A 25848-nucleotide genomic window follows, 5' to 3' on the forward strand; every position below is an offset into this window, starting at 1 on the left:
GTTGGGAGTAGGTATTTGAGTAGACGGGTTGGAACTGGGTCTAATATACATGATGTAGGCTTAGACGAACGAATTAGTGTTGTGAGCTCTTTTTGTGATATAGGATCAAAGACATTTAGCTCAGTAATATTTTCGGATGCGTAGTTACTAATACCTATACTACTGGGGTTGGATTGGAGGTTAGGCTGTGATGTAGGCCTATTATGACTCTGTAGTCGGATAATATATATGTTATTACTAAAAAAGTTTAAAAATTCATCACAAGTGTGTGTAAGTGCCATATTAGAACTAGTGCCATTGATATTTCTGGTTAGTTTTGATACAGTCGCGAAGAGAAATCTAGGGTTATTTTTGTTGTTTTCTATTAGTGTCGAATAATATGAGGCTCTAGCTTTTAATTAGGGCATGTTTATATTTGACCACGGCGTACTTTCCATGCGATTCTAAACACTTCTAGTGAGGTGGATCTCCATTTGCACTCCGCTGCTCGAGCTGCCTGTTTTAGAAGACGAGTGTGGTCGTCATACCATGGTGCAAGCTTTTTCTCCCTAATTAATTTTGTTTTAACTGGAGCTACACTGTAGAACATATTCCACAAATATTCTATTTGCAAGCAAACAACGTTATTTTCAAACGAAAACAGTGACTTACAAATACAAAATGCGATAGTTGTAAATTCATATGTGACGTTCAAGCAAATGCACAGCAACTTTCTAATACGTCACACTATACGCACAAATACGTACGTACAAAATATGTCCTTTGTGGATCATGTGACTTTTTGCACACTTTTAACAGGAGTGCTTTCTAAAGAGGCCAACATCATTTTTACCTTTAATCAACCTGGAAACATGACACAATGAGTAATCGTGTGCACAGGTGAATTTTCTGTGATATGTTGGTGCTGCCCATAGATTAATTCTCTGATGCACAATAATTTAAAAGATCAAATCACACTGCTGGAACTCATAAGGAGCTTCAACAGACCAAAGCAGCTCTGCAGCACCATGAGAGAGAAAGGAAGGAAAAGAACAACTTTGAAAATAAAGTTGATGAACCCTACAAAATAAAAGTCCCTATAGACTGGCACATAGAATGGCACTGAACCAAACAGAGAGAGACACGTATCACAACATAGACAAATGTTTTCATTTTAGTGAAGTAAGGAAGCCTAGCACTGTCTCCTGATGGTCTTTAGCATGAATGTCTTTAGAATTAATGTCTTTAGCATTATGCAGAGCCCAAATGGTTCTTTGTCATGATTGCAAATTCATTGTGAGAAGATGATGAAACAATGTCTTTTTCCTCTAGGAATTAATGCTATCCACTTTCCTCAACATGTAAACTTTACCTACATAAACACATTTATCTGTGAGGAGTATGTCAGACTGCTGAAATCAGTAAACATGGAAAAGGAGAAAAGCTACAACTGCTTAGAGTGTGGGAAGAATTTTACTAAACAAAGTGATCTCCAGAAACACCAGCGCATTCACACAGGAGAGAAGCCATATTACTGCTCAGAGTGTGGGAAGAGTTTTACTACACAGAGAAGTCTTCAACGGCACCAGCGCATTCACACAGGAGATAAGCCATATCACTGCTCAGAGTGTGGGAAGAGTTTTACTCAACAGAATAGTCTCAAAACACACCAGCGCATTCACACAGGAGAGAAGCCATATTACTGCTCAGAGTGTGGGAAGAGTTTTACTCAACAGAATAGTCTCAAAACACACCAGCGCATTCACACAGGAGAGAAGCCATATTACTGCTCAGAGTGTGGGAATAGTTTTACTACACAGAGAAGTCTTCAACTGCACCAGCACATTCACACAGGAGAGAAGCCATATCACTGCTCAGAGTGTGGGAAGAGTTTTACTCAACAGAATAGTCTCAAAACACACCAGCGCATTCACACAGGAGAGAAGCCATATTACTGCTCAGAGTGTGGGAAGAGTTTTATTAAACACAGTCATCTCCATGAACACCAGCACATTCACACAGGAGAGAAGCCATTTCACTGCTCAGAGTGTGGGAAGAGTTTTACTAATAGGGCTGGGTATTGATTCAAATTCCAAGAATCGATCCGATTCTGAAGATTAAGAATTGATTTATTTCGATTTAATCCGATTGAATCGATTCAATCCAATTCGGGGTTTAGTGTTATTAAAAATGTATTTGAGCTGTTTCCTGACTGTGTACAGGAGCAACATGTTAAAACTAGTATTATATCGATATTAATCAGCAAATAGTTACTGGTAGTTGGTAGTTACTGATGGCTGGAAGACTGGTGAAAAGGGTAATCATAAATCTACCTTCAAGAAAGGTAATCCAGGACAATAAACAGAGGGCATTTTGAGGTGTCTATATCTGCAACAGTGGACTCCTACTGGGACACTAACCAGTGCATTATTATTATGATTGAAATAATTAAGAATTCACCTAAAAGCTGTTGCTACCAAATGCATTTTTATTTTAAAAGTGCTCACACTTAATAAACTGAAAGTATAAAATGTAAATGTGTATTTTTCTTTAAAGTGAGAACATTGATCTATATTACTGGATTGGACATCGCCTGTTGCCGCTATAGCTAGCAATGCGTCGCCCTCGGAGCCATTACTATGCATTGAGTCATGTCAGCAAAGCAGTGTAGTTGTCACGTTGAGGACCCCGGCCCCTCCCTTTTGGGCGTGTGTCAACGTTGTCCACGTGCTTTGTCTGCGTCAGTGAACTCTGTGGTGAGGGCTATGTCGTGTGAATAATGTGTCTCACCTGTGAATCGTCTCGTAATCACGTAGGGCTAATGTGGTTTGTCTATTTAATGTGCGCTCGCGCAGTGTCCTGTGCTCGTCGTTGTCTATGTCTGCACGTTGTGCTGAATGTGTTAGTGTTTATCGTGCGCTATTGCGCAATACACGTCTTTATTAAACGTGACGTTTGCTGCCATCGAGGGATTCTGTGTCTCGTCCTTCGCGCTGCACCCACCGTCACAGAACGACGAGCCTTCCGAGACACCAACAACAATGCCAGGCTACAAGACCAAGCCGAAGAAGGGCAAAAAGCCCTGCAAACGGCATCACCGTGCCTCTCCCTCCCCTCCGCGCCATGAAGCCACGCCGACGTTAGAGGAGATGGAGACGGACCCGGCGTGTGCCTTCCAGCTGGCTGCGGCTCGGGACTGCGAGCGCGACAACCCCGAGCTGGCGGAGATGATCCGCGAGGGCGCGGCCAGGACATGGAGGATGAGGCGAAACCCCCCTCCGTCCCGCGCCCTCTCGCCTCTGAGGGTAGGCTCATGTGTGGTCGGCGCCACCGCATCTACCCCAGAGGAGGAGTTTGGGGCAGAGGACTCGGAGGAAGAGGTCTACCCTCCGCCTGAGGACTCCGCCTCCACAGTGGACTACGGTGGGGGAGGGGATGAGGAAGACTACCCCCCTTCTATATGCGACGACTCCACCGTCGACTACGGTGGGGAGGAGGAGCAAGAGGAAGAGGTGGAAGCCTACCCTCCGTCGCTATGCGACGCCTCCACCATTGGCTACGGTGAGGAGGAGGAGGAGTCAGAGGAGGAGGACTACCTCCCTCCGCCCGTAGGTCTCTCTCCCACCATCGAGGAAGGCGAGAAAGAGGGGGAGGAGCAAGAGTACCCTCTGTCGGAGTGCTTCGCTTACCCCGATGACGATGGTGGGGAAGAGGAGGAAAACGGGGATTACCCTCCGTCCGAGGGCTCCTACACGGAGGAGGAGAGCCCTCCTCCCTCGGAACTGTCCGCCGGGACGGTGAAGAGGAGGAGGAGTCCAGAGGCGGGCTCATCCCACGAGCGCTCCCCAGCCAGCGACATGGACTGTTCCCGGGGTGGCAGCTCGGGGCAGCCCATGAGCTGGAGCCGTGGCAGTGAGGAGGAGATGGAAGTAGAGGAAGCCACTCCCACTGCCAGGTCCGGAGGGAGATCCCTGGGCGAGGAGGGATTCCCGTACGGCCCACCGAGGGGCGGGACTAACCGCGCTGCACCTGGCGCGTCGGCCAACCGCGCTGCACCTGGCGCGTCCGCCAGCCGTGCTGCGCCCGGTGGAGGGTTTGCACCGCCCACCGCAGCGCCTGCAGCACCAGTGGCTCCGGATCTCACTCCCCTAATCGCCCTCCTCCTGGCGCGCAGCCTGGCGCCACTGTCATGTGTGTCTGTCCCAGTGTTCGTGAGTTTGCCCATATGTGTACCAAACCCCTTCTTCCCTCTTGTTCCTCTGTGTGTGAATGTACCCGTGTGTGTATTAGTGTCTGTTCCATTGTGTTTGTCTAACGTCTTTTCCCCTGTATTCCCAGGGAGGGTGTTCTAGGCGGTCCGTAGCGGACGCTTCCCCGAGGGCAGTCACCTCCCAGACGCAGGACTGAGCGCGTCGGATCCGCCCATCGTCGTGGGTTCGGGGCACTCGGTCCTGTTGGCACCCCGGGACGGGTAGTGCCCTTGGAGGGGGCGTCTGTCACGTTGAGGACCCCGGCCCCTCCCTTTTGGGCGTGTGTCAACGTTGTCCACGTGCTTTGTCTGCGTCAGTGAACTCTGTGGTGAGGGCTATGTCGTGTGAATAATGTGTCTCACCTGTGAATCGTCTCGTAATCACGTAGGGCTAATGTGGTTTGTCTATTTAATGTGCGCTCGCGCAGTGTCCTGTGCTCGTCGTTGTCTATGTCTGCACGTTGTGCTGAATGTGTTAGTGTTTATCGTGCGCTATTGCGCAATACACGTCTTTATTAAACGTGACGTTTGCTGCCATCGAGGGATTCTGTGTCTCGTCCTTCGCGCTGCACCCACCGTCACAGTAGTTCCTATGTGGGATGTGCATCCATCTGTCACAAAAACAGTCCTAGCGCCCTTATTTCTTATTCGATTTTTATAAAATATGGCTTAAATTAAAGGTGAGAATATTGCCGATGTTGTGATATGGTGTGATATGTAAAACTTAAAAAAAAAAATTTATAAGCAGTCTGGGAATTTTTCAATTTAGGTAAAATTTTAACAAAACCCTGCATAAAGCCCTTTTCTTTCACCTGGCTAAAACTAAATATACATTAGTTTTAATTACGATCACAATTCTGATATTGAAAGTAAAATTTATGAGTTTATTTCTTTATTCCGGGCAACACGGTGGTTTGGTGGTTAGCACGTTTGCCTCTCAGCACTGGGGTCTTGGGTTTAAGTCCCTATCTGAGTGGAGTTTCCATGTTCTCCCTGTGTTTGCGTGGGTTTCCTCCGGGATCTCCGGTTTCCTCCCACAGTCCAAAAACATGGAGGTTAGGTAAATTGGCAGTCAACAAAAAATTCTCCCTGAGTGTGTGTCTGTGTCTCTATGTTCAATAAAAAAAGTAGTGTCTGTGTCTGTGTGTGTGCTTGTATGCCCAGTGGTGGATGGTGCTCTGCCACTAGAGTCTGTCCTCTCTCCCCTTCCTGCACCCCATTCAGTCCCCCAGGGGGCTGTGGCTTCCGGTAGAGAGTACGCTGTGCGCAATTGGCTGCCGCTTCTCGCTGGTGTGTGTGTGATTGATTGTCTGTGACTTGTACCTGTGTTAAATTGTAAAGCGCCTTGGGAATCTGGAAAGGCGCTATATAAATCGAACATTCATTCATTCATTTGTCAACTCTACCCGTTACAGCTGTAGTTTTTGTCACGGTGAGGCGGCCCCCTACCGGCCGCCTCCGTCCACAGCGGCTGTTGTTGTTTGGGGGGGGGGGGGGGCAGCTGTGGTCCCGTGCCATGGGGTGTGGCACGGAGGGCGTCGCTCCCGAGGGAGGCCCTGAATAGGGTAGGGCGCGTGTGTGTGTGTGTGTGTGTGTGTGTGTGTGTGTGCTCTTCTCTGTGCAGGTGCTTCTCCTTGGCGGTGTTCCTGGACCTTGTGGGGGTCTCCACCTGGCAGGAGCCCCCTTGTGTTGTGGGGTGACCGGAGCCCGGTCATGAAGAGCCCCTCCCTAGAGGGCTGGGGCCCCCGGATGTTTGGGGACCATGGGGCTCCGGTCTGAAAAGCTCCTGCTGGGGATGGAGATCCTCCCTCCTGCCCGGGGTGACCAGGAGGCCCTTGGGGCTGCTCCCTAGCCCGCGTCGGGGGTGCTCTGGGCCTCGGTCTCTGGCGCTCCTGGGTTGGGTGGAGGAGTTGAAGTAGCCACGCCTTGGAGAAGTAGCCTGCACACACACACATACACGAGGGACGAGAGAGGAGCCGTAGCCCCTCGTCCTCACACCTGTGGGGCTCACCGGCTGAAGGCCGGTTAGGGCGTGAGGGCCCTGTGACCGACTGGGGCATGGTTTTGTGTTGTTAACGGCCCGGTCGGTCCAGGGTCCCGCCCGGGGAGGTGAGCTGTTTAATGTTCTATGTTTTATGTTCCAGCTCCCGGACTGCAGGAGGTGTTCCTGCCTGTCCCTGCCTTCCTGCCCCTTCGTGTTTTGTGTGCAGTCTGTGTGCCACACACCCAGTGGAGGGGAGTGCGGCTTGGTGGGGGGGTCTGTCACGGTGAGGCGGCCCCCTACCGGCCGCCTCCGTCCACAGCGGCTGTTGTTGTTGTTGTTTGGTGACGTCATGTGCGTCCCTCAGGTGGGCGGAGCCCGTGATCCATCTCACCTGAGGGTCGTTTGTTTGCCTATATATGTCTTGTCTTTGTACCAGTTGACCGCTGGTCATTATATCCTTAATTTGGATCTTTTGCACGGGTTTTGGTTTGCACACTTTCTATTAAACCATCCTTTTTCCCTGAGACTTGGCGTGATCGCTTCCTTTTCAGTTGCTCACACCGCCCGTCACAGTTTTCATAAATTCTTTAAATGCAATACTATGGAGTGATTTTTGTTTCACACAAGACAAGACAACACGGGGAGCGAGGCGACGGTGAGGAGCGGCACCAGCGTCACACACAGAACATGTAACATAACACAACGAGCGCGCATACCGATCGACACGTCCGTTCACGCAGACCCGAAGAGCTTTCTCAGGGCAGACTGCCCTGGTCCTCGCCGTGCTACACACACACACAAAACACAAAAGCACGGCGAAGCTCTTCAAACAAAACACTACGCAGACAAACACTTACCACGAGACATGACCACGAACGAAGGAGAAAGAAAAAGAGACTCGGCGGCTTCCGATGGGTGGCTGGTCATTCTGTGACGGGCAGGGGTGAGCAACAAAAAGGAAGCGATCACGCCAAGTCTCAGGGAAAAATGATGGTTTAATAGAAAGTGTGCAAACCTAAAACCCGTGCACTATCTCCAAATTAAGGATATAATGACCAGCGGTCAACTGGTACAAAGACAAGACATATATAGGCAAACATACGACCCTCAGGTGAAACGGATCACGGGCTCCGCCCACCTGAGGGACGCACATGACGTCACCAAACAACAACAACAACAGCCGCTGTGGACAGAGGCGGCCGGTAGGGGGCCGCCTCACCGTGACACCTTGTAAATCCTGTAAAGATTGTAAAGCTGCTTTGTGACAATTATTATTACAGTGACAATTAGATTTGATATATTAACCACCTCTCATGTTATTCTTGCAAATTTGTAATGGAAAGGACGCTAGACAGCACATTTGGACCAATTTATTGTCTAAAATTCCACCTTAAATGGTCCCACCATATTCCTGAAGCTGTGAATAAGAAAGCTAGAGTTGACTTCACCTCACCATTATCACATTAAATTCAAACTATAAGCAGGCATGTTTCGACATCAAGAGTTCTGGATGTATTTATCTCCATATTAACTCCATAACTCTCCCTATTAATTACAACTAACACAGTTGTTGTGTTTCCACTGTATTTAACAGCCCTGTTTCAAACTATACAGCTTGCTGTAGTTTCATTTTCTGCAATAAAATAAAGCCAAACGGCGCATGTCTTCCTCTCAGACATTTCAATACTCCGGTGGTGTCTCTCTCCGTACTGTAAAGGCCCATTCACACCCTAGGGTAATTACGGATACGGACTCTTTCGTCCGGTTCCGGAGGTCGTTTCATCCGTCAGTGGGTCCGTTGCCAGAGCGCTTACGAATCCGTAGTAACGGAGCAATAAAAACCGGAAATCGGGGCAGTAGAGAGTCAGAAGCATCGGAAGTACACCAATTCGGGAAAATCAATGAAGAAGAGTACTGGACTTTAAAAAATGGCACTCGAGTTAGAAGAGAAACTTTGCGAGTTGGTTAGAGGCTACATTCTGCTATGGTGCGATAAACAGTGATGCAAAAACAGCTGGGAGGAGATTGCTGGTGCGCCGGTGCCGGAAATCTGGGCCTGGCCCAGAATCATTTTATGCCTCAAATCTAACTAGAAACATGGCATATTGAGTAGTTAAGCGCACAGGTGAAATGGTTCAGAGGGGCAAGTTCAGAGGACTGCTGTATGCCTGTACCGTCTTGGGCCAGGCAAAACTCAATTGTATCATACCTAAGTCGTTCCTATATGTATAAGGAACCTGATTTTGGTGTGGCACAAAATCTTTTTATGCCTCAAATCTAATTGGAAACATGGCATATTGAGTAAAGTGCATAGGTGAAATGGTTCAGAGGGGCAAGTTCAGAGGCATGCTGTATGCCTGTAATGTCTTGGGCCAGGCAAATCTCAATTGCATCATTCATAACTAGTTCCTATATGTATGGGACACCTGATTTTGGTGTGGCCCATCATCATTTTATGCCTCAAATCTAATTGGAAACATGGCATATTGAGTAAAGTGCACAGGTGAAATGGTTCAGAGAGGCACATTGAGAGGCCTGCTGTATGCCTGTAAGGTATTGGGCCAGGCAAAACTCAAATGCATCATACATAACTAGTTCCTATATGTATGAGACACCTGACTTTGGCCTGGCCCAACATCATTTTATGCCTCAAATCTAACTGGAAACATGGCATTTGAGTAGTTAAGCGCACAGGTAAAATGGTTCACAGGGGCAAGTTCAGAGGCCTGCTGTATGCCTGTAAGGTCTTGGGCCAGGCAAAACTCAAATGCATCATACATAACTAGTTCCTCTATGTATGAGACACCTGACCTTGACCTGGCCCAACATCATTTTATGCCTCAAATCTAACTGGAAACATGGCATTTGAGTAGTTAAGCGCACAGGTGAAATGGTTCAGAGGGGCAAGTTCAGAGGCCTGATGTATGCCTGTAAGGTCTTGCGCCAGGCAAAACTCAATTGTATCATACATAAATAGTTCCTATATATATGAGAAACCTGATTTTGGCCTGGCCCAGAATCATTTTATGCCTCAAATCTAACTGGCAAAATGACATATTGACTATTTAAGCGCACAGGTGAAATGGTTCATGAGGTGGATTTCAGAGGCTTGCTGTATGCATGTAAGGCATTGGGCCAGGCAAGTAACATATGCATCATACATAACTCTTTACTATATGTAAGCGAAACCTGTTTTTGGCCTGGCCCAGCATAATTTTATGCCTCAAATCCAACTGGAAACATGACACATGGAGTGGTGCGCACAGGTCAAATGATGCAGAGCAGCAATTTAAGAGGCCTGCTGTATGCCTGTAAGGTCTTCGGTCAGGCAAAACTCTAATGCTTCATAAATAACAGGTTACTCTAATTTGAGGTATTAAATGATGTTGGATCAGGCTAAAATCAGGTTCCTCTCTTAGGGAGTGACCTGTTCTTCATGATGCATTTGTTATATCTCTGGCCCACCATCAATAAGGCCTTCAATAAGCATCTGAAACTGCCCATTTAAATCTGTTCACCTATATGCCCACTGCTCAATATGCCATGTTGTGTGCTGGTATTTCTTCTTCCAATTCATTTGTGTTTTAGAACAGCATTTCTGTGTTTTTAGTTTTAAATCTAAGAATGTTTCCTTACGTTAGAAATGCTGACAAATTCAATCATTATGTACAAATCGCGTACAATTGGAACAACTTGAAATAGAAACCATTTACAACCATTTACAATGGTTACACTCAGTGCAGCCCGCAAATAGATCAATAATAATTTAATAATTAAAAGAAAAAAAAACTGATAGAGCAGGACTTTTTTGTTCTTGTCACGTAGGGCTACTCCCCCCTCTCCCGTATCAGTGTTGTTCCTTGCCCGGTTATCCCGCCCTGCGTGTCTGTTGCCCTGGTTTCCCTCTGTCTGCCATGCACGTGTTGTCATTGTGTTCAGTTGTGTCTAGTTTAGTCCTGTGTACTTGTATCTCTGTGTTTCGCCCGTTGTCGGTTATTTGTGGTTTGTTCGGTTTTGTGGATTATCTCTGTCATCGCTGTTCTGGTATTTTCCGTCTCCGTTGTGCTTCTCCGTTGTGAATGGCTCTCCTGTTACGACTCCTGCCTGTCCTGTTGACCACTTGGGCGGCTCTCCCGTTTTGACCCTGTACAAATGACTTCGCCTATGGAATTCCCCTTATTAAATCTCGCTCTTCTCAGCGTTTGTGTCCGCCTCCTCGCTCTGCAGCGCGCTACGCGTTACAGTTCTTTGATATGAAGGAGTTCAAATTCCTTTTTGCACTTTTTTATTGAGCAAATGTTTTGTCTTTGTTGCTTATTAAGGACGTTAATGCATTTATATGCAGAAAATAGATGTATGTTGGTGCAATAAACATACAGATCTGAATTCATTTAAAATGTGTTATTATTGAGAATAATTTGTAGTGTCTTTCATATCCAATTATTTGAAGTGCGTGGTCATGTGGCCCTCCAATAATAGTGCTGAAAAATGTTTGGCCCTCTTTATCATGGAAGTTGCCCATCCCTGGTTTAATCTATCGCTTTTAAACAAAGTGCGTAGCAAACACGCATCGTGAACATACCCTTTTTGAATAAGGAACCAACTTCAGCCGCCGAATAAGGAGCTGCGAATAAGTAACCAACCAAATCTCAAACAGCGAATAAGTAACCAACTTCAGCCTTGTCAGTGGTTCCTGTTACAAAGATAAAAGCTTATATGCTAGCTATGTTGTACGGTTTTATTACAGTAGCTTTAATGTACGATTTAATTGATTTTATGCTGTTATAGTGGATGTATTGTAATGTTACATATATTTCGTTTGGTTATTCATTGAAGTATTTTACGTTTAGGTGAAATCATATAGATAGATATATACGGGTGTACTTTTCCTAAGCACAATAACAACATTCGGGAGAAGCTTTGACGCCCCCTCAGGAACTCCTTTAGAAAATGTTTACTGTGTATTGTCTCCCCACCCCCACGTAATTTATGCCCTTGGTTTCTGATAATTTTCCCATTGTTAATTGGTTTCTCTTTTTGTAAATATCCATTGCACGATGTAAAATGATCTAGTCTTGTAAATAGTCACCCTGCAAGATCCCTTGTCTTTTTCAAATCAGTATCTATATTTCAGAGCAAATAAAATAAATGACGGGAATAACATGTATTATTTGAAGCTTGCATGTTAATGTTGTCACCCTGAGTTCATGTAGTCTTGGTAAAGGTCGTAGTGATCTGTGGGATCAGCATTTGAGTTTTCAACCCATCTGTCATTTTCCCCAGTTGTTTATACATTGTTATTTATCAGTGACAGTCAATATGAGATCAAATGTACATTTTACTAAAACGTTATGTTGGTATTTATAGGAAGTTATGCTTTAGTGCAGACATGTCCAAAGTTCGGACCAGGTGACAATGTGCAGCCTGCCAGCACAGTATAAAATGCCCTTTTACAAAAAAGCTATTTTATATGTCACCAGAAGATGGCAGTAGATCTCGCCTATACTGTAGATCTCAAACACCTTTTACAGCATTTACAGATACGCTGTAAAAATGACATGGCATTTAATAAGGAATGGCATGGAGATATATGTTGACAAACAGTTCGAATAAAGTAGATGTGTTAGATCTACATCACATGTGCATGTTTTACTTTTTATGTAATTTTAAATAAATGTGAAGTATGGAAATTTTAAAACAATTTTATTCTAATTATTTTCAGTCCAACAGAAAATTTGAAGAAGTTGTCTTAACAGTGAAACATTTGAGATCTTCTGAAGAGGTGAGTTATATTTTAAACATGTGACTGATACATTTCTCAGTATGATCCAGATAATTAAACAACAGTTTATAGCACACACACAGCCAACAGGTAGCCTGTAGTCCCAATTGTACCTTTTGGATTTTGGAGCCTTGTTTGTTTTTGGGTCTTTGAACGGGCTCCCAATCTCATTATACACACACAGGCTGGATTATACATCCTTTAACACAGTATCTCCCAATCTCATTATACACACACAGGCTGGATTATACATCCTTTAACACAGTATTAACACAGTATCTCCCAATCTCATTATACACACAGGCTGGGTTATACATCCTTTAACACAGTATTAACACAGTATCTCCCAATCTCATTATACACACACAGGCTGGATTATACATCCTTTAACACAGTACTAACACAGTATCTCCCAATCTCATTATACACACAGGCTGGGTTATACATCCTTTAACACAGTATTAACACAGTATCTCACAATCTCATTATACACACAGGCTGGGTTATATATCCTTTAACACAGTATTAACACATTATCTCCCAATCTCATTATACACACAGGCTGGGTTATACATCCTTTAACACAGTATTAACACAGTATACAGTGGGGGAAATAAGTATTTAGTCAGTCACCAATTGTGCAAGTTCTCCCACTTAAAAAGATGAGAGAGGCCTGTAATTGACATCATAGGTAGACCTCAGAGACAAAATGTGCAAAAAAATTGAGAAAATCATTTTGTCTGACTTGTAAAGAATTTATTTGCAAATAATGGTGGAAAATAAGTATTTGGTCACCTACAAACAAGCAGGATTTCTGGCTGTCACAGACCTGTAACTACTTTTTTAAGAGGCTCCTCTTTCCCCCACTCATTACCTGTATTAATGGCACCTATTTGAAGTCGTTAACAGTATAAAAGACACCTGCCCACATCCTCAAACAGTCACACTCCAAACTCCACTATGGTGAAGATGAAAGAGCTGTCGGAGGACACCAGAAACCGAATTGTAGGCTGAGAAGACTGAATCTGCAATAGGCAAGCAGCTTGGTGTGAAGAAATCTACTGTGGGAGCAATAATCAGAAAATGGAAGACCTACAAGACCACTACTAATCTCCCTCGATCTGGGGCTCAGATCTTGCAGTGCCAGACGTGTCCCCCTGCTTAAGCCAGGCACGTCTGAAGTTTGCTAGAGAGCATTTGGATGTTCCAGAAGAGTATTGGGAGAATGTCATATGGTCAGATGAAACCAAAGTAGAACTATTTGGTAAAAACACAACTCGTCGTGTTTGGAGGACAGTGAATGCTGAGTTGCATCCAAAAAACACCATACCAACTGTCAAGCATGGGGGTGGCAACATCATGCTTTGGGGCTGTTTCTCTGCAAAGGGACCAGGACGACTGGTCTGTGTACATGAAAGAATGAATGGGGCCATGTATTGTGAGATTTTGGGTGCAAACCTCCTTCCATCAGCAAGGGCAATGAAGATGAAACGTGGCTGGGTCTTTCAGCATGACAATGATCCCAAGCACACTGCCAGGGCAACAAAGGAGTGGCTTCGTAAGAAACATTTCAAAGTCCTGGAGTGGCCTAGCCAGTCTCCCGATCTCAACCCCATCGAAAACCTTTGGAGGGAGTTAAAAGTCCGTGTTGCCCGCCGACAGCCCCAAAACATCACTGCTCTAGAGGAGATCTGCATGGAGGAATGGGCCAACATACCAGCAACAGTGTGTGCCAACCTTGTGAAGACTTACAGAAAACGTTTGACCTCTGTCATTGCCAACAGAAGATATACAACAAAGTATTGAGATGAACTTTTGTTATTGATCAAATACTTATTTTCCACCATTATTTGCAAATAAATTCTTTAAGTCAGACAAAATGATTTTCTCAATTTTTTTTTTTCACATTTTGTCTCTCATAGTTGAGGTCTACCTATGATGTCAACTACCGGCCTCTCTCATCTTTTTAAGTGGGAGAACTTGCACAATTGGTGACTGACTAAATACTTATTTTCCCCACTATATCCCAATCTCATTATACACACACAGGCTGGATTATGCATTCTTTAACACAGTATTAACACAGTATCTCCCAATCTCATTATACACACACAGGCTGGGTTATACATCCTTTAACACAGTACTAACACAGTATCTCCCAATCTCATTATACACACACAGGCTGGGTTATACATCCTTTAACACAGTATTAACACAGTATCTCCCAATCTCATTATACACACACAGGCTGGATTATACATCCTTTAACACAGTATTAACACAGTATCTCCCAATCTCATTATACACACACAGACTGGGTTATAGACCCTTCTGATCAGGACAGTAACTCTGCTATGGAGTTATAATGCAGCCAAATCATTGTAAACAAACAGAACATCAAATCAAATATATTTGTATAGCGCTTTTCACAACATATGTTGTCAGAAAGCGCTTTACAGGATTTACAAGGTTAACAATACTATGGGTCCAAATCCCTAATGAGCAAGCCAAAGGCGACAGTGGCAAGGAAAAACTCCCTATGATGGTGGGGAATAGGAAGAAACCTTGGGAGGACCAAGACTCAAAAGGGAACCCATCCTCCATTGGGCGGCCCATTAACACACAAATTACACAAAAACAAATTATACAGACTAATACACAAGTTACAAATAAATCACACAATCAGGCTAAGTATAAGGTAACTAGAGTGAAAGTTCTGGGTGTTGATATTGTCAATGTAAATGTCTTATGATGAACGCCAGGTTTTCATTCCGCGTCGGAGCGACGATACTGGAATTGTAGGCTCCAACTGCAGTGTTACTCCACAAGTGAACCTCGGAGAAGAAAGATATGTGATGTGGTAAATATGTAACAGATTATTCAAAGGCCAAACTAAACAGATAAGTCTTTAGTTGAGTTTTAAACATTGAGACTGTGTCTGAGTCTCAGTGATCTTTTTGATTCTAGGAACAGTTAATAAGCCTGCGTCCTGTGAACGTGCTGGATTGTAATGATCAATAAGTTCACCAAGATACTCTGGAGCTAAGCCATGCAGTGTTTTATATGTTAATAAAAGTATTTTATAGTCAATACGGAATCTAACTGGCAGCCAATGTAATGATGATAGTACAGGACTAATGTGATCAAATTTTTTAGTTTTCATTAAAACTCGTGCTGCTGCGTTCTGAACCAGCTGGAGTTTGTTTATCGATTTACCAGAACATCCAGCTAGAAGACTATTGCAATAATCTAGGCGAGAGGATATGAATGCATGGATTAGCTTTTCCGCATCACTAGTATTTAATATATTTCTAATTTTAGCAGTGTTGCGTAAGTGAAAGAACGCTACCCTAGTTATATTATTATTGTGTGAATCGAACGGGAGATCTGGGTCTATTGTGACACCTAAGTTCTTTACGTCTGCGCTGGGGGTTATAGTAAAGGAATGTAGATTCAATGCTACATTACGTATCTTGTCTCTCGCTGCCCTAGACCCAACTATTATTAGCTCTGTTTTATCTGGATTTAGTGCTAGAAAGTTACACGCCATCCAATGTTTTATCTCTTCTACACACTTCTTGATTTTACTGTTTACACCTAAATCATCGGGTTTAGCCGATAAATATAGTTGGGTGTCGTCTGCATAGGAGTGGAAACTGATGTCGTGCTTATGCATAATCTCGCCTAAGGGTAACATGTACAGTGTAAATAGAAGTGGTCCTAGGACTGTCCCTTGTGGGACACCTTATTTAACCTGAACAGATTTAGATGTTTTATTATTAACACTTACACATTGGAAGCGGTCGGTCAGATATGATCTAAACCAGGAGAGTGCAACTCCTTTAATACCTACCGTGTTTTCTAGTCGATCCATCAAAATGTTGTGGTCTACAGTATCAAAAGCTGTCCTAAGATCTAACAGTATAAGGAACTAGATGAGCCCATTATCTGACAATATTAGTAAATCATTCACTACCCTGAGTAAAGCTGTTTCAGTGCTGTGGTTCGGTCTAAATCCTGATTGGAACTTTTCATGGATACTATTTGATTGGAGATAATGGTTTAACTGATTGTAAACTGCTTTTTCTAGAATTTTAGAGATAAATGGGAGATTAGAAATTGGTCTATAGTTGGCTAGAATCTGCGGATCGAGATTCTGTTTTTTAATCAAGGGTCTAATTACGGCGCATTTTAATTATTTGGGCACATATCCTAGGTTAAAGGAACTGTTAATCATATTAAGTAAGGGCCCTGTAATAGTTGGGAGTAGGTCTTTGAATAGACGTGTTGGAACTGGGTCTAATATACATGATGTAGGCTTAGACGAACGAATTAGTGTTGTGAGCTCTTTTTGCGATATAGGATCGAAGCCATTTAGCTCAGTAATATTTTTGGATGCGTAGTTACTAATACCTATACTACTGGGGTTGGATTGGAGGTTAGGCTGTGATGTATTATGACTCTGTAGTCAGATAATATCTATTTTATTACTAAAAAAGTGTGTGTAAGTGCCGTATTAGAACTAGTGTCATTGATATTTCTTGTTAGTTTTGATACAAATCAAATCAAATATATTTGTATAGCGCTTTTCACAACATATGTTGTCACAAAGCGCTTTACAGGATTTACAAAGTTAACAATACTATGGGTCCAAATCCCTTATGAGCAAGCCAAAGGCACAGTCGCGAAGAGAAATCTAGGGTTATTTTTGTTGTTTTCTATTAGTGTCGAATAATATGAGGCTCTAGCTTTTATTAGGGCATGTTTATATTTGACTACGGCGTCTTTCCATGCGATTCTAAACACTTCTAGTGAGGTGAATCTCCATTTGCGCTCCGCTGCTCGAGCTGCCTGTTTTAGAAGACGAGTGTGGTCGTCATACCATGGTGCAAGCTTTTTCTCCCTAATTAATTTTGTTTTAACTGGAGCTACACTGTAGAACATATTCCACAAATATTCTATTTGCAAGCAAACAACGTGATTTTCAAACGAAAACAGTGACTTACAAATACAAAATGCGATAGTTGTAAATTCGTATGTGACGCTCAAGCAAATGCACAGCAACTTTCTAATACATCACACTACACGTACAAATACTTACGTACAAAATATGTCCTTTGTGGATCATGTGACTTTTTGCACACTTTTTACAGGAGTGCTTTCTAAAGAGGCCAACATCATTTTTACCTTTAATCAACCTGGAAACATGGCACAATGAGTAATCGTGTGCACAGGTGAATTTTCTGTGATATGTTGGTGCTGCCCATAGATTAATTCTCTGGTCCACAATAATTAAAAAGATCAAATCACACTGCTGGAACTCATAAGGAGCTTCAACAGACCAAAGCAGCTCTGCAGCACCATGAGAGAGAAAGGAAGGAAAAGAACAACTTTGAAAATAAAGTTGATGAACCATACAAAATAAAAGTCCCTATAGACTGGCACATAGAGTGGCACTGAACCTAACAGAGAGAGACACTTATCACAACATAGACAAATGTTTTCATTTTAGTGAAGTAAGGAAGCCTAGCACTGTCTCCTGATGGTCTTTAGCATGAATTAATATTCAAGAATTAATGTCTTTAGCATTATACAGAGCCCAAACGGTTCTTTGTCATGATTGCAAATTCATTGTGAGAAGAAGATGAAACAATGTCTTTTTCCTCTAGGAATTAATGCTATCCACTTTCCTCAACAGGTAAACTTTACCTACATAAACACATTTATCTGTGAGGAGTATGTCAGACTGCTGAAATCAGTAAACATGGAAAAGGAGAAAAGCTACAACTGCTTAGAGTGTGGGAAGAATTTTACTAAACAAAGTGATCTCCAGAAACACCAGCGCATTCACACAGGAGATAAGCCATATCACTGCTCAGAGTGTGGGAAGAGTTTTACCACACAGAGTAATCTCAACGTACACCAGCGCATTCACACAGGAGAGAAACCATATCATTGCTCAGAGTGTGGGAAGAGTTTTACTACACAGGGAAATCTCCAGAAACACCAGCGCATTCACACAGGAGAGAAGCCATATCACTGCTCAGAGTGTGGGAAGAGTTTTACTACACAGAGGAGTCTTCAACTGCACCAGCACATTCACACAGGAGAGAACAGATATCACTGCTCAGAGTGCGGGAAGAGTTTTCCTACACAGAGTCATCTCAACATACACCAGCGCATTCACACAGGAGAGAAACCATATCTCTGCTCAGAGTGTGGGAAGAGTTTTACTACACAGGGAAATCTCCAGCAACACCAGCGCGTTCACACAGGAGAGAAACCATATCACTGCTCAGAGTGTGGGAAGAGTTTTACTACACAGAGTAGTCTTCAACTGCATCAGCGCATTCACACAGGAGAGAAGCCATATCACTGCTCAGAGTGTGGGAAGAGTTTTACTATACAGAGTAATCTCAACGAACACCAGCGCATTCACACAGGAGAGAAACCATATCACTGCTCAGAGTGTGGGAAGAGTTTTACTACACAGAGAAATCTCCAGAAACACCAGCGCATTCACACAGGAGAGAAGCCATATCACTGCTCAGAGTGTGGGAAGAGTTTTACTCAACAGAATAGTCTCAAAACACACCAGCGCATTCACACAGGAGATAAGCCATATCACTGCTCAGAGTGTGGGAAGAGTTTTACTAAACAGAGTCATCTCAACGAACACCAGCGCATTCACACAGGAGAGAAGCCATATCACTGCTCAGAGTGTGGGAAGAGTTTTACTCAACAGAATAGTCTCAAAACACACCAGCGCATTCACACAGGAGAGAAGCCATATCACTGCTCACAGTGTGGGAAGAGTTTTACTACACTGAGTAATCTTCAGCAGCACCAGCGCATTCACACAGGAGAGAAGCCATATCACTGCTCAGAGTGTGGGAAGAGTTTTACTCAGCGGAGTCATCTCCAGCAACATCAACACATTCACACAGGTAAACAGTAGTGGGAGACTCTGAGCACAGACGTTTGAACATTTCCTCATCACTCATGAATGATTTAAAGTTTCCTTATGTTTTCACTCTCCATGGCTAGGAGGCTAACTGGCATCAGTGTCCCTGCTTGGTTATGAATGTGATTAGTTTGTTAGTGTAAATGTGGATCGGCACATAAGAGATAGTAGTTGGTAATTGAACATGAGAAACGTTACCGGATAACAATACAGAGGGGAATATATGAAAGACCACATATACAAATATGCTCCGTACCCCCCAAAAAATGTTTTGGTACCTCTGGGGATTCTAGGGGTGCCACCAGGGGTACATGAGCCAGAACAGGTCATATTGAGCACTGTGTTGATGTAGACACTTGTTAGCAGGTCGGGGCTGCATTGTACAGCCACAGACACTCGTCTGTCCTTGTAGCTGGTCTCTTAGTAGTTGGGGCTGTGGTAACCTTCTTGGGTACTGGTGCCTGTGCTGAGACTTCCTCTCTTGTGTGCTCTAGATGGAAAATGAACAACCTCGGGAGCAGAGAATGCATCAAATTCAAAATCATCAACAGTGGATCCACTCTTGCCAAATCGTGCTCTAAGATGTTAAAAACCCATCGAGGGTGTTCATTTCCTCTCTGGGCTGAGACAAGGATAAATAAAAAAACTTATCTGCTCTGGAGAATGAACCCCTCCAAATTATCCTCCTCATTGAACTCGTGGGAGGGACAAATCGAGGAGGGTAGCTCAAACGGTTCACCATCCTTAACCTGTTTAATCAAGTCCTCAGACAAGATACGTATTGGAAGATAACCGTAATCCTCTTCCTGATAATGCCTCACCTCGTAAGACTCCCTCACTCTCCTTTAATGGTGGATTATTCTGTGACGTGGCAGGTGTTGTGCAATCAGGAAGCGCACACAGTCTCTGAGGTTATTGTTTTTTAACAAACGGGTTTTACTTTGAACATACGGGGTTGCACACAAATTGACAGTAGACACACGAACAGCACGAGCACAATGAGGCATGATAACGCTAACGGAACTAACAGGCTAACACAGATATGACCAACTAATCATTAGACATAAAGACAACAGACTCGACCAGCAACCTGACATATAACAGAACACTAAAACTTAACAAACTACACACACAGACATCTACAGACACGAGAAGCCATGAACAAAACAGAAATATAGAAAGATTAACCAAATCTGACATCCAAAACACAACAGACTGCACAAGACCACAAACGATCACCATCATTTTTACTTTCACAATAAGTTTCACTATAATATGCACCATCACCTTACAATAACCCACAAAGACTGAACACCAATGATTAAATACCAGAACTAAATTACAAATGAAACACAGCTGAAGGGGAAGTAACACGGGGCGTGACTGAATGGACTAAAAAGTGATACATGATTGACAGGGAGGCGGGGCTAGACATGACACCCACCTTAAAATCTCAGCATCACCTCTATTCCGTGACCTACAGAAAGCATGGACTACACTTGCTTACAAAGTGAACATACAAGTTATTGTGTGTTTTGGATTCCTGTAAATATATTAGTCCTGAAATTTCAATGTGTTTCAATAATTTAATTAGTTTTTAATATGTGACTAAAGCTGATGTGAAATGTGCATACATGTTTTAACTGGGACTCCATGTAAACCGTGGTGGTGTTTTTGACTCTTCTGAAAGTCTGTAAATGCTCTATTGACAGATTAAAAGCAATACTACACAAACAGACCTTTTAGTGTTTTTTGTCTTTAGTTTGTTACACTCACAGAAATGATTCATGGCAGAGGTAAGTTTTATGCATTTACATCTATTTGATTTTATTAAAAAACTCATTTGCCTTAACATTAATTATTATCTACATAATCTAATCAATTCTAAAATGTATTGAATGTAATTAGTTAATTTATACCTACACAGTTTAAATAATTACAGCTGTAAATCAAACAAGGTTCTGTTACATAAAATGTATGTGACTGGTTTTCATTGAAGTTATGAGAAATGAAATGCGCTACTCTCCCGCGGGTCTCCAGCAGGCAGGTTCATGTGGGTAGCAGTCCAAGACATCCTGTTTTATTACTTTCAAATGTGTTGTAATCGTGCAGTTTATATCACATCACATCAATGTAAATGTATTTATATAGTTCTTGATTATTTTAAGTAGTTTTATGTCGGTCATGTTGCTGGACAAGACAATACCAACACATGCTAACATCACAGCGAACAGGCTTGCTTTTTCACGACATCTTAGCTAGTTCGGTAATACAGTTTGATACTGGATTAAACTAACCCATTGCGGTTGGTTTTCATGCCGGTTAAAATTACTAGTTATATCAGTTGCAAAGCAAGCCGGAAAGCATTCTCTTTGTCCACAACATTTAGCGTAATCATTTTGTAATAAGTTAGGCGCTGTCTGCTTATTTAAAGGTGAACTTGAGAACTCGTGCCATGGAGGTGTTTTGGTAGGTGCAAACTCATTACATTTTGACAAAATTCTGTGGTGTGAATGCACAATATGGCATTTCTGTGATTCGTGCAATATAAAAATTTCTTTTTTTGGGGGGGGACGGGGAGGGGGGGTGTCAATGTGCTTCACAAGCTTAGTCGTGAGTAACTTTGTTGGAGTGTTTTACAGATGGGGTGGTCCACTAGGGAAATGTCAGTGACTTTGTTAGCCTCAGCACCTGTGTTTTAGTGAGTCTCTGACACTAACAAGCATGAATCATATGTGTTTGTTTGTTTTCCCAGAATGAAGACATCAATGTGAGGCATGATTGTGTGCTGAGTTGTCTGAGCATCTACCTAAATGAAGACCTGGTCACACTGGTTAAAGAATACGTGGTATGTCAGCCTACTGTCTTTTGTGCCAGGTGTAATTTCCATCCAGATGTGCAGGGTAACGTGCCGTTCATGAGAATGGGATAAACATGAGAACACATTGACCTTGACAACCAGTAGTTTATCATTAAGTCCAATGGGTTGTTTGTTTAGAATGAGAAATTCCCAAAAGTAAAGTGGTGGTAGTGCTGTCGCTTTGTAGGAAGTAAATCCACTTGGTCCAGAGGAACCTGAGGATAAAGTGGGCCGGGTTGGGGCACCCAAACCTAAACGCCTTTACTATGCAAAGGATGACAATTCTGACCAAAACAACAAGGTGAGGACACAGGCACTTCATATTTCTTATGACCCAACAGCATGATTTGGAAGTGTTAAGTAAGAAATGCCTTTCAAATAATGTCAGGTCATTTTGATTCTTGGTTCTGATCAGCTGGATTCAGCTGCTCTTGGTTCTGATCAGCTTATGAACTCCAGCACCTTGAGAACATCACACAGAAGGAAGCCTTCTTGTCTTCTTTGAACATATGGCAAGTACGTGGACATGTTAACTGAAACTATAACCAATACAAGCCTAATGTAATTTACAAATGTGTCATTCCTGTCTTTCTTGTAGTATGTTTAGCATTGCTGTTCATGGAGAGAAACAATGGGATAATTAGTGTTTTTCTCTGTGAAAAGGCAGCTGAGGATCTGAGGCAGTCAGAAAAGCCAAAGCCAGATGTCAAGAGGTAAGTCATAAAGCAGTGTAGTTGGAAGCATGAATTATTTTTGCTCTTGGGGCTGAATATTGACTAGAAGGGGGTGTTTCCAACAGTCGAGGAGTAAAGGGAGAGACATGGGAAGGTTAGGGAAAGGTTGGTTCTTTCTCTTCTTTATCATCCTCCCTCCAACCTTCCTCTCACTCCTACTGTCCTCTCTTAGGCCAATACAAGACAGCTCACTTCTTTACGGGTGCTGAAAAGTTGAATCATTTCAGCTTTTCAATGCTGCTCAGCACCTCTCTTGTTTATTACGTCACAAGGTAAAGTTTTGTGACCAATTTGCAAAAACTGGACAAAACACAATGTGAGTCAGCTTTAGACATAAAGGGTATGATGCACACACTCTACCACTTCCTGACTGGAAGACTGCATCTTTATTTCCTCTACCATACTACTGTTTTAAGTGATTTATCAGGTGCCCAGGCTCAACTCAAACATGTGAGAACAACACTACTCCTTCATATGATAATTGTCAGATTATTTATTGTCACCTTGGCAGAAAAGTGCAAAATATTCAAGAGTAGTACTGCACACCTGATTAATCACTTAAACTTATAGTATACGCAGGAAATGAAGGTCTTCCTGTCAGGATGTAGTGGAGCCTGTGCATCAAGTCTATTATTCCAGTGATGAGAGTAAGAAGGAGAATAAACCTTACCCCTACAAGAGCTTAGGAGAGAGAAGAGGTGAGTAGAGAAGGAAGACTGTAGAAGAGAGGGAGAGATGGTTGGAGAGGTTTGCCTCCTTTTCTTCAATCCGTTTTCCCTGCACCAATGAACAGTTTCTTATTTGTCTCTTACAGCAGCTACTAGCTACGTATTTACATAGCTGATCTCTGAATAAAATCAGTGGGAGGGTTCCTGGTTCTGTATTGTTAGATGTATTTTAGTTGGTGTGTTGTTAACTGCATTTCTTTAGCAGGTCAAAGGCTTCATTAGGAAAAGAGCAGGCTCTGCAGTCTCCCCAGAAATCCCTCTGTCTTAAAGAAGCACAAAGCCTTACCCCCAGTGGTGGATCAACCCTTAAACACGTGAGAACAAGTCTACTGTAAAGAATATTTGTCAGAGTTTTTAATTGTAGTTGTAATCTTGATTGAAAAGTCCACAATTTGAGAGAAGACTGTATATAATCTCATGTTAACAAAAACACACAATGCATCCTTATGACTTTTTCTTTTTTCCAGGCTTTTAGGAGGTGATCAAAAGTCTTAAGGTCATTGTTACCTTGAACATGCATCCATCTCATTCTCATGAACGCATGTATGCAGTGGCGTGCACACATAGACATCAGGTGGTGCTAAAGCACCAGCAACTCTGCCCTTTATCAACGAAAGTGCCCTTTTGAAACTTCGGTTTTCATTTTACTGAGGTCGGTTTGAAATGATCTTTTGAAAACCTGAGTGATTAAAAACAATGCCCTGAAATGAGCCACCACCTCGCACACACCCGACCTCTCTCTTCCTTTAACACCAGATGCGCTGCAGCAGCAGTTCAGTTCAGCGAGTGGAAGGAAGCGTCTTCAGCACAGCACACACGCTCACAGATAGACTTCTTCTCCCGTCCCCACCAGCCAGGTCACATACACATCAAGTCAAATCGTACCGTTTGCCCTCTAAGACCAACGTGAAACCATTTTGTTGTGCAGTAAAATGTCTCATACAGCACCAAACTACTAAGCATTTTTTGCTGACTGGTCGTGAGGACGACCACATACAAATAATTAAGGTAGAGTTTGCAGATCTATGTGTTAAGCTGAACATTTTCTGTTGTATAGGTTTTGTTAGACAACATAAATTAACACATTTATTTGTGAAAGAAGAAACTGGAAGTTCCCCATTACCTGTGAAAAATGCCCATCTGCATTCATGTAATGACAACACTCAGTAGCCTATAACTCCTTCTTGTTCTTTTTGGTCTTTTTACTGTCTTAATTGTAGGCCTATATTGATTTACTAATTGCAAAGTATATGCAACAAGGCCTGCAGACAGTGGAGGGTAAACAGAAGTTAACTGAAGGACTTAAAAATTACTGTATATAGTTAATATTGGATATGAATTTTATCAGTTGGCTGCGTGACTTTTCTCCGTTGAAAACTCACGTTTAGAGAATGTTACAAATAAAATGTCAAATTTCATTCAACATGTGCTTGTAATTTTTTTTATAATTAGGTGTACCACGTGCGCTAAACAGTGCCCTTCAACCCCCCCGAGTACTTGCCCCCCAAAATGTCTGTGCACACCACTGCTTTAAAGAAATATCTTCAAATTAACATTCAGTTGGCCTAAGGATGAGCTGCTTAGATTTTGGTGGTCCAGGTTAGGGTCACACAGCTCATCATCCTGTTCTTTCTGTTCCAGGACATTGAATCCAGAGAGGCTGAGGCAGATGTTGCCGAGCAGAGGGTCATGGTCCTGATGGTAATGGACGCTTTGCTGATGTTGGTGTTGTGCTGGAAGGTGTGGAAGTTCTCCATAACCTGCAGAGTGTCAGCCATACATGTGTGATGCTTTATGGGCTGATCTACACACTCAACTTGAGTTATCCAAAAAGCATGCGTACATTCGAGGTGTACCAGAAAATCCTGATGGACCTGGACTCAACCAAGCTTTCACCAAAAGTACAGGCACTGAATATCAAATTGCTCCAGTAATTTGACTGGCAGTAATGCACTTAAACAACCCCTACCTGATTTGTCTTTTTTCCTCAGTCAGAGAGGATCTTGTGTTTAAATGATCCCTTAGTTATTGAAGGGTATATCGGGGAAATACCTGTTTTGTTTTCTTTTAGTGTTGAAGCATTTAACGGGAGTGTTGTGAGAGTGTAGGTGGGTTCATGGATGGCCGGTTTCTGAAGTGTGTTAGCTGGCAGTGTTGTAGTGGCTCAGCTCAAACTGTATTTGTCATTGTTTCTGAATTCTGTATGATCTCGTTGTCTTTAAAAGATATTTAATCTACAGAAAAGATCCTGAAGATGTTGTAATTTCATGTATTTAATGTTTAATGTGAAGTTCTAATGCTAATAAAGCTTTTGAATCAACAAGATGGTCTGATTGTTCTTATGCATCATTAAGATTGTACTAAATGGAAAGACAGAATGTGATGGGAGATCACAGAGATGAAAGAAAACAAAACTGAGTCTCAGACATGAAGAATTTAAGGCATTTTCCCCACTGTTTCCAAATGTTTATCTGAAGTGACAAACCCAGATGTGTATCATTACTATGTTGCTGAAACAGTGTGTTTACACCAGAGAGGCAGTGAAAGCTTACTGCAATTTAGATGCTT

General features: G+C 42.8%; 1 protein-coding gene across 6 annotated transcripts; it reads left to right on the forward strand.

The window, feature by feature from the left end:
• Positions 1-22231: 22231 nt before the first annotated feature.
• Positions 22232-25514, forward strand: LOC143497151 (uncharacterized). Of its 6 annotated transcripts, none has more exons than XR_013125701.1 (5): positions 22232-22334; positions 22482-22531; positions 22725-23250; positions 23483-23594; positions 24922-25514. XR_013125701.1 is itself a non-coding variant. In XM_076992950.1 (4 exons), the coding sequence occupies exons 1-4, from the start codon at positions 22328-22330 to the stop codon at positions 25066-25068; spliced, it is 312 nt and encodes a 103-aa protein (XP_076849065.1). In that variant the 5' UTR covers positions 22252-22327; the 3' UTR covers positions 25069-25514. The 6 variants fall into 6 exon arrangements, 2 of the variants coding, with proteins under 2 accessions (XP_076849065.1, XP_076849066.1); XR_013125703.1 differs by having other exon boundaries at positions 23486-23594; XR_013125702.1 differs by lacking the exon at positions 22725-23250.
• Positions 25515-25848: the final 334 nt, after the last annotated feature.

Source organism: Brachyhypopomus gauderio, unplaced genomic scaffold, assembly GCF_052324685.1.
Source record: "Brachyhypopomus gauderio isolate BG-103 unplaced genomic scaffold, BGAUD_0.2 sc101, whole genome shotgun sequence".
Taxonomy (NCBI): domain Eukaryota; kingdom Metazoa; phylum Chordata; class Actinopteri; order Gymnotiformes; family Hypopomidae; genus Brachyhypopomus; species Brachyhypopomus gauderio.

Coding starts and splice junctions, on each gene's coding strand:
- LOC143497151 (XM_076992950.1), top strand. Junction 22,532..23,482: donor CCAAAGCCAGATGTCAAGAG/GTAAGTCATAAA, acceptor GCATTTCTTTAG/CAGGTCAAAGGCTTCATTAG. Junction 23,595..24,921: donor GTGGATCAACCCTTAAACAC/GTGAGAACAAGT, acceptor TTTCTGTTCCAG/GACATTGAATCCAGAGAGGC.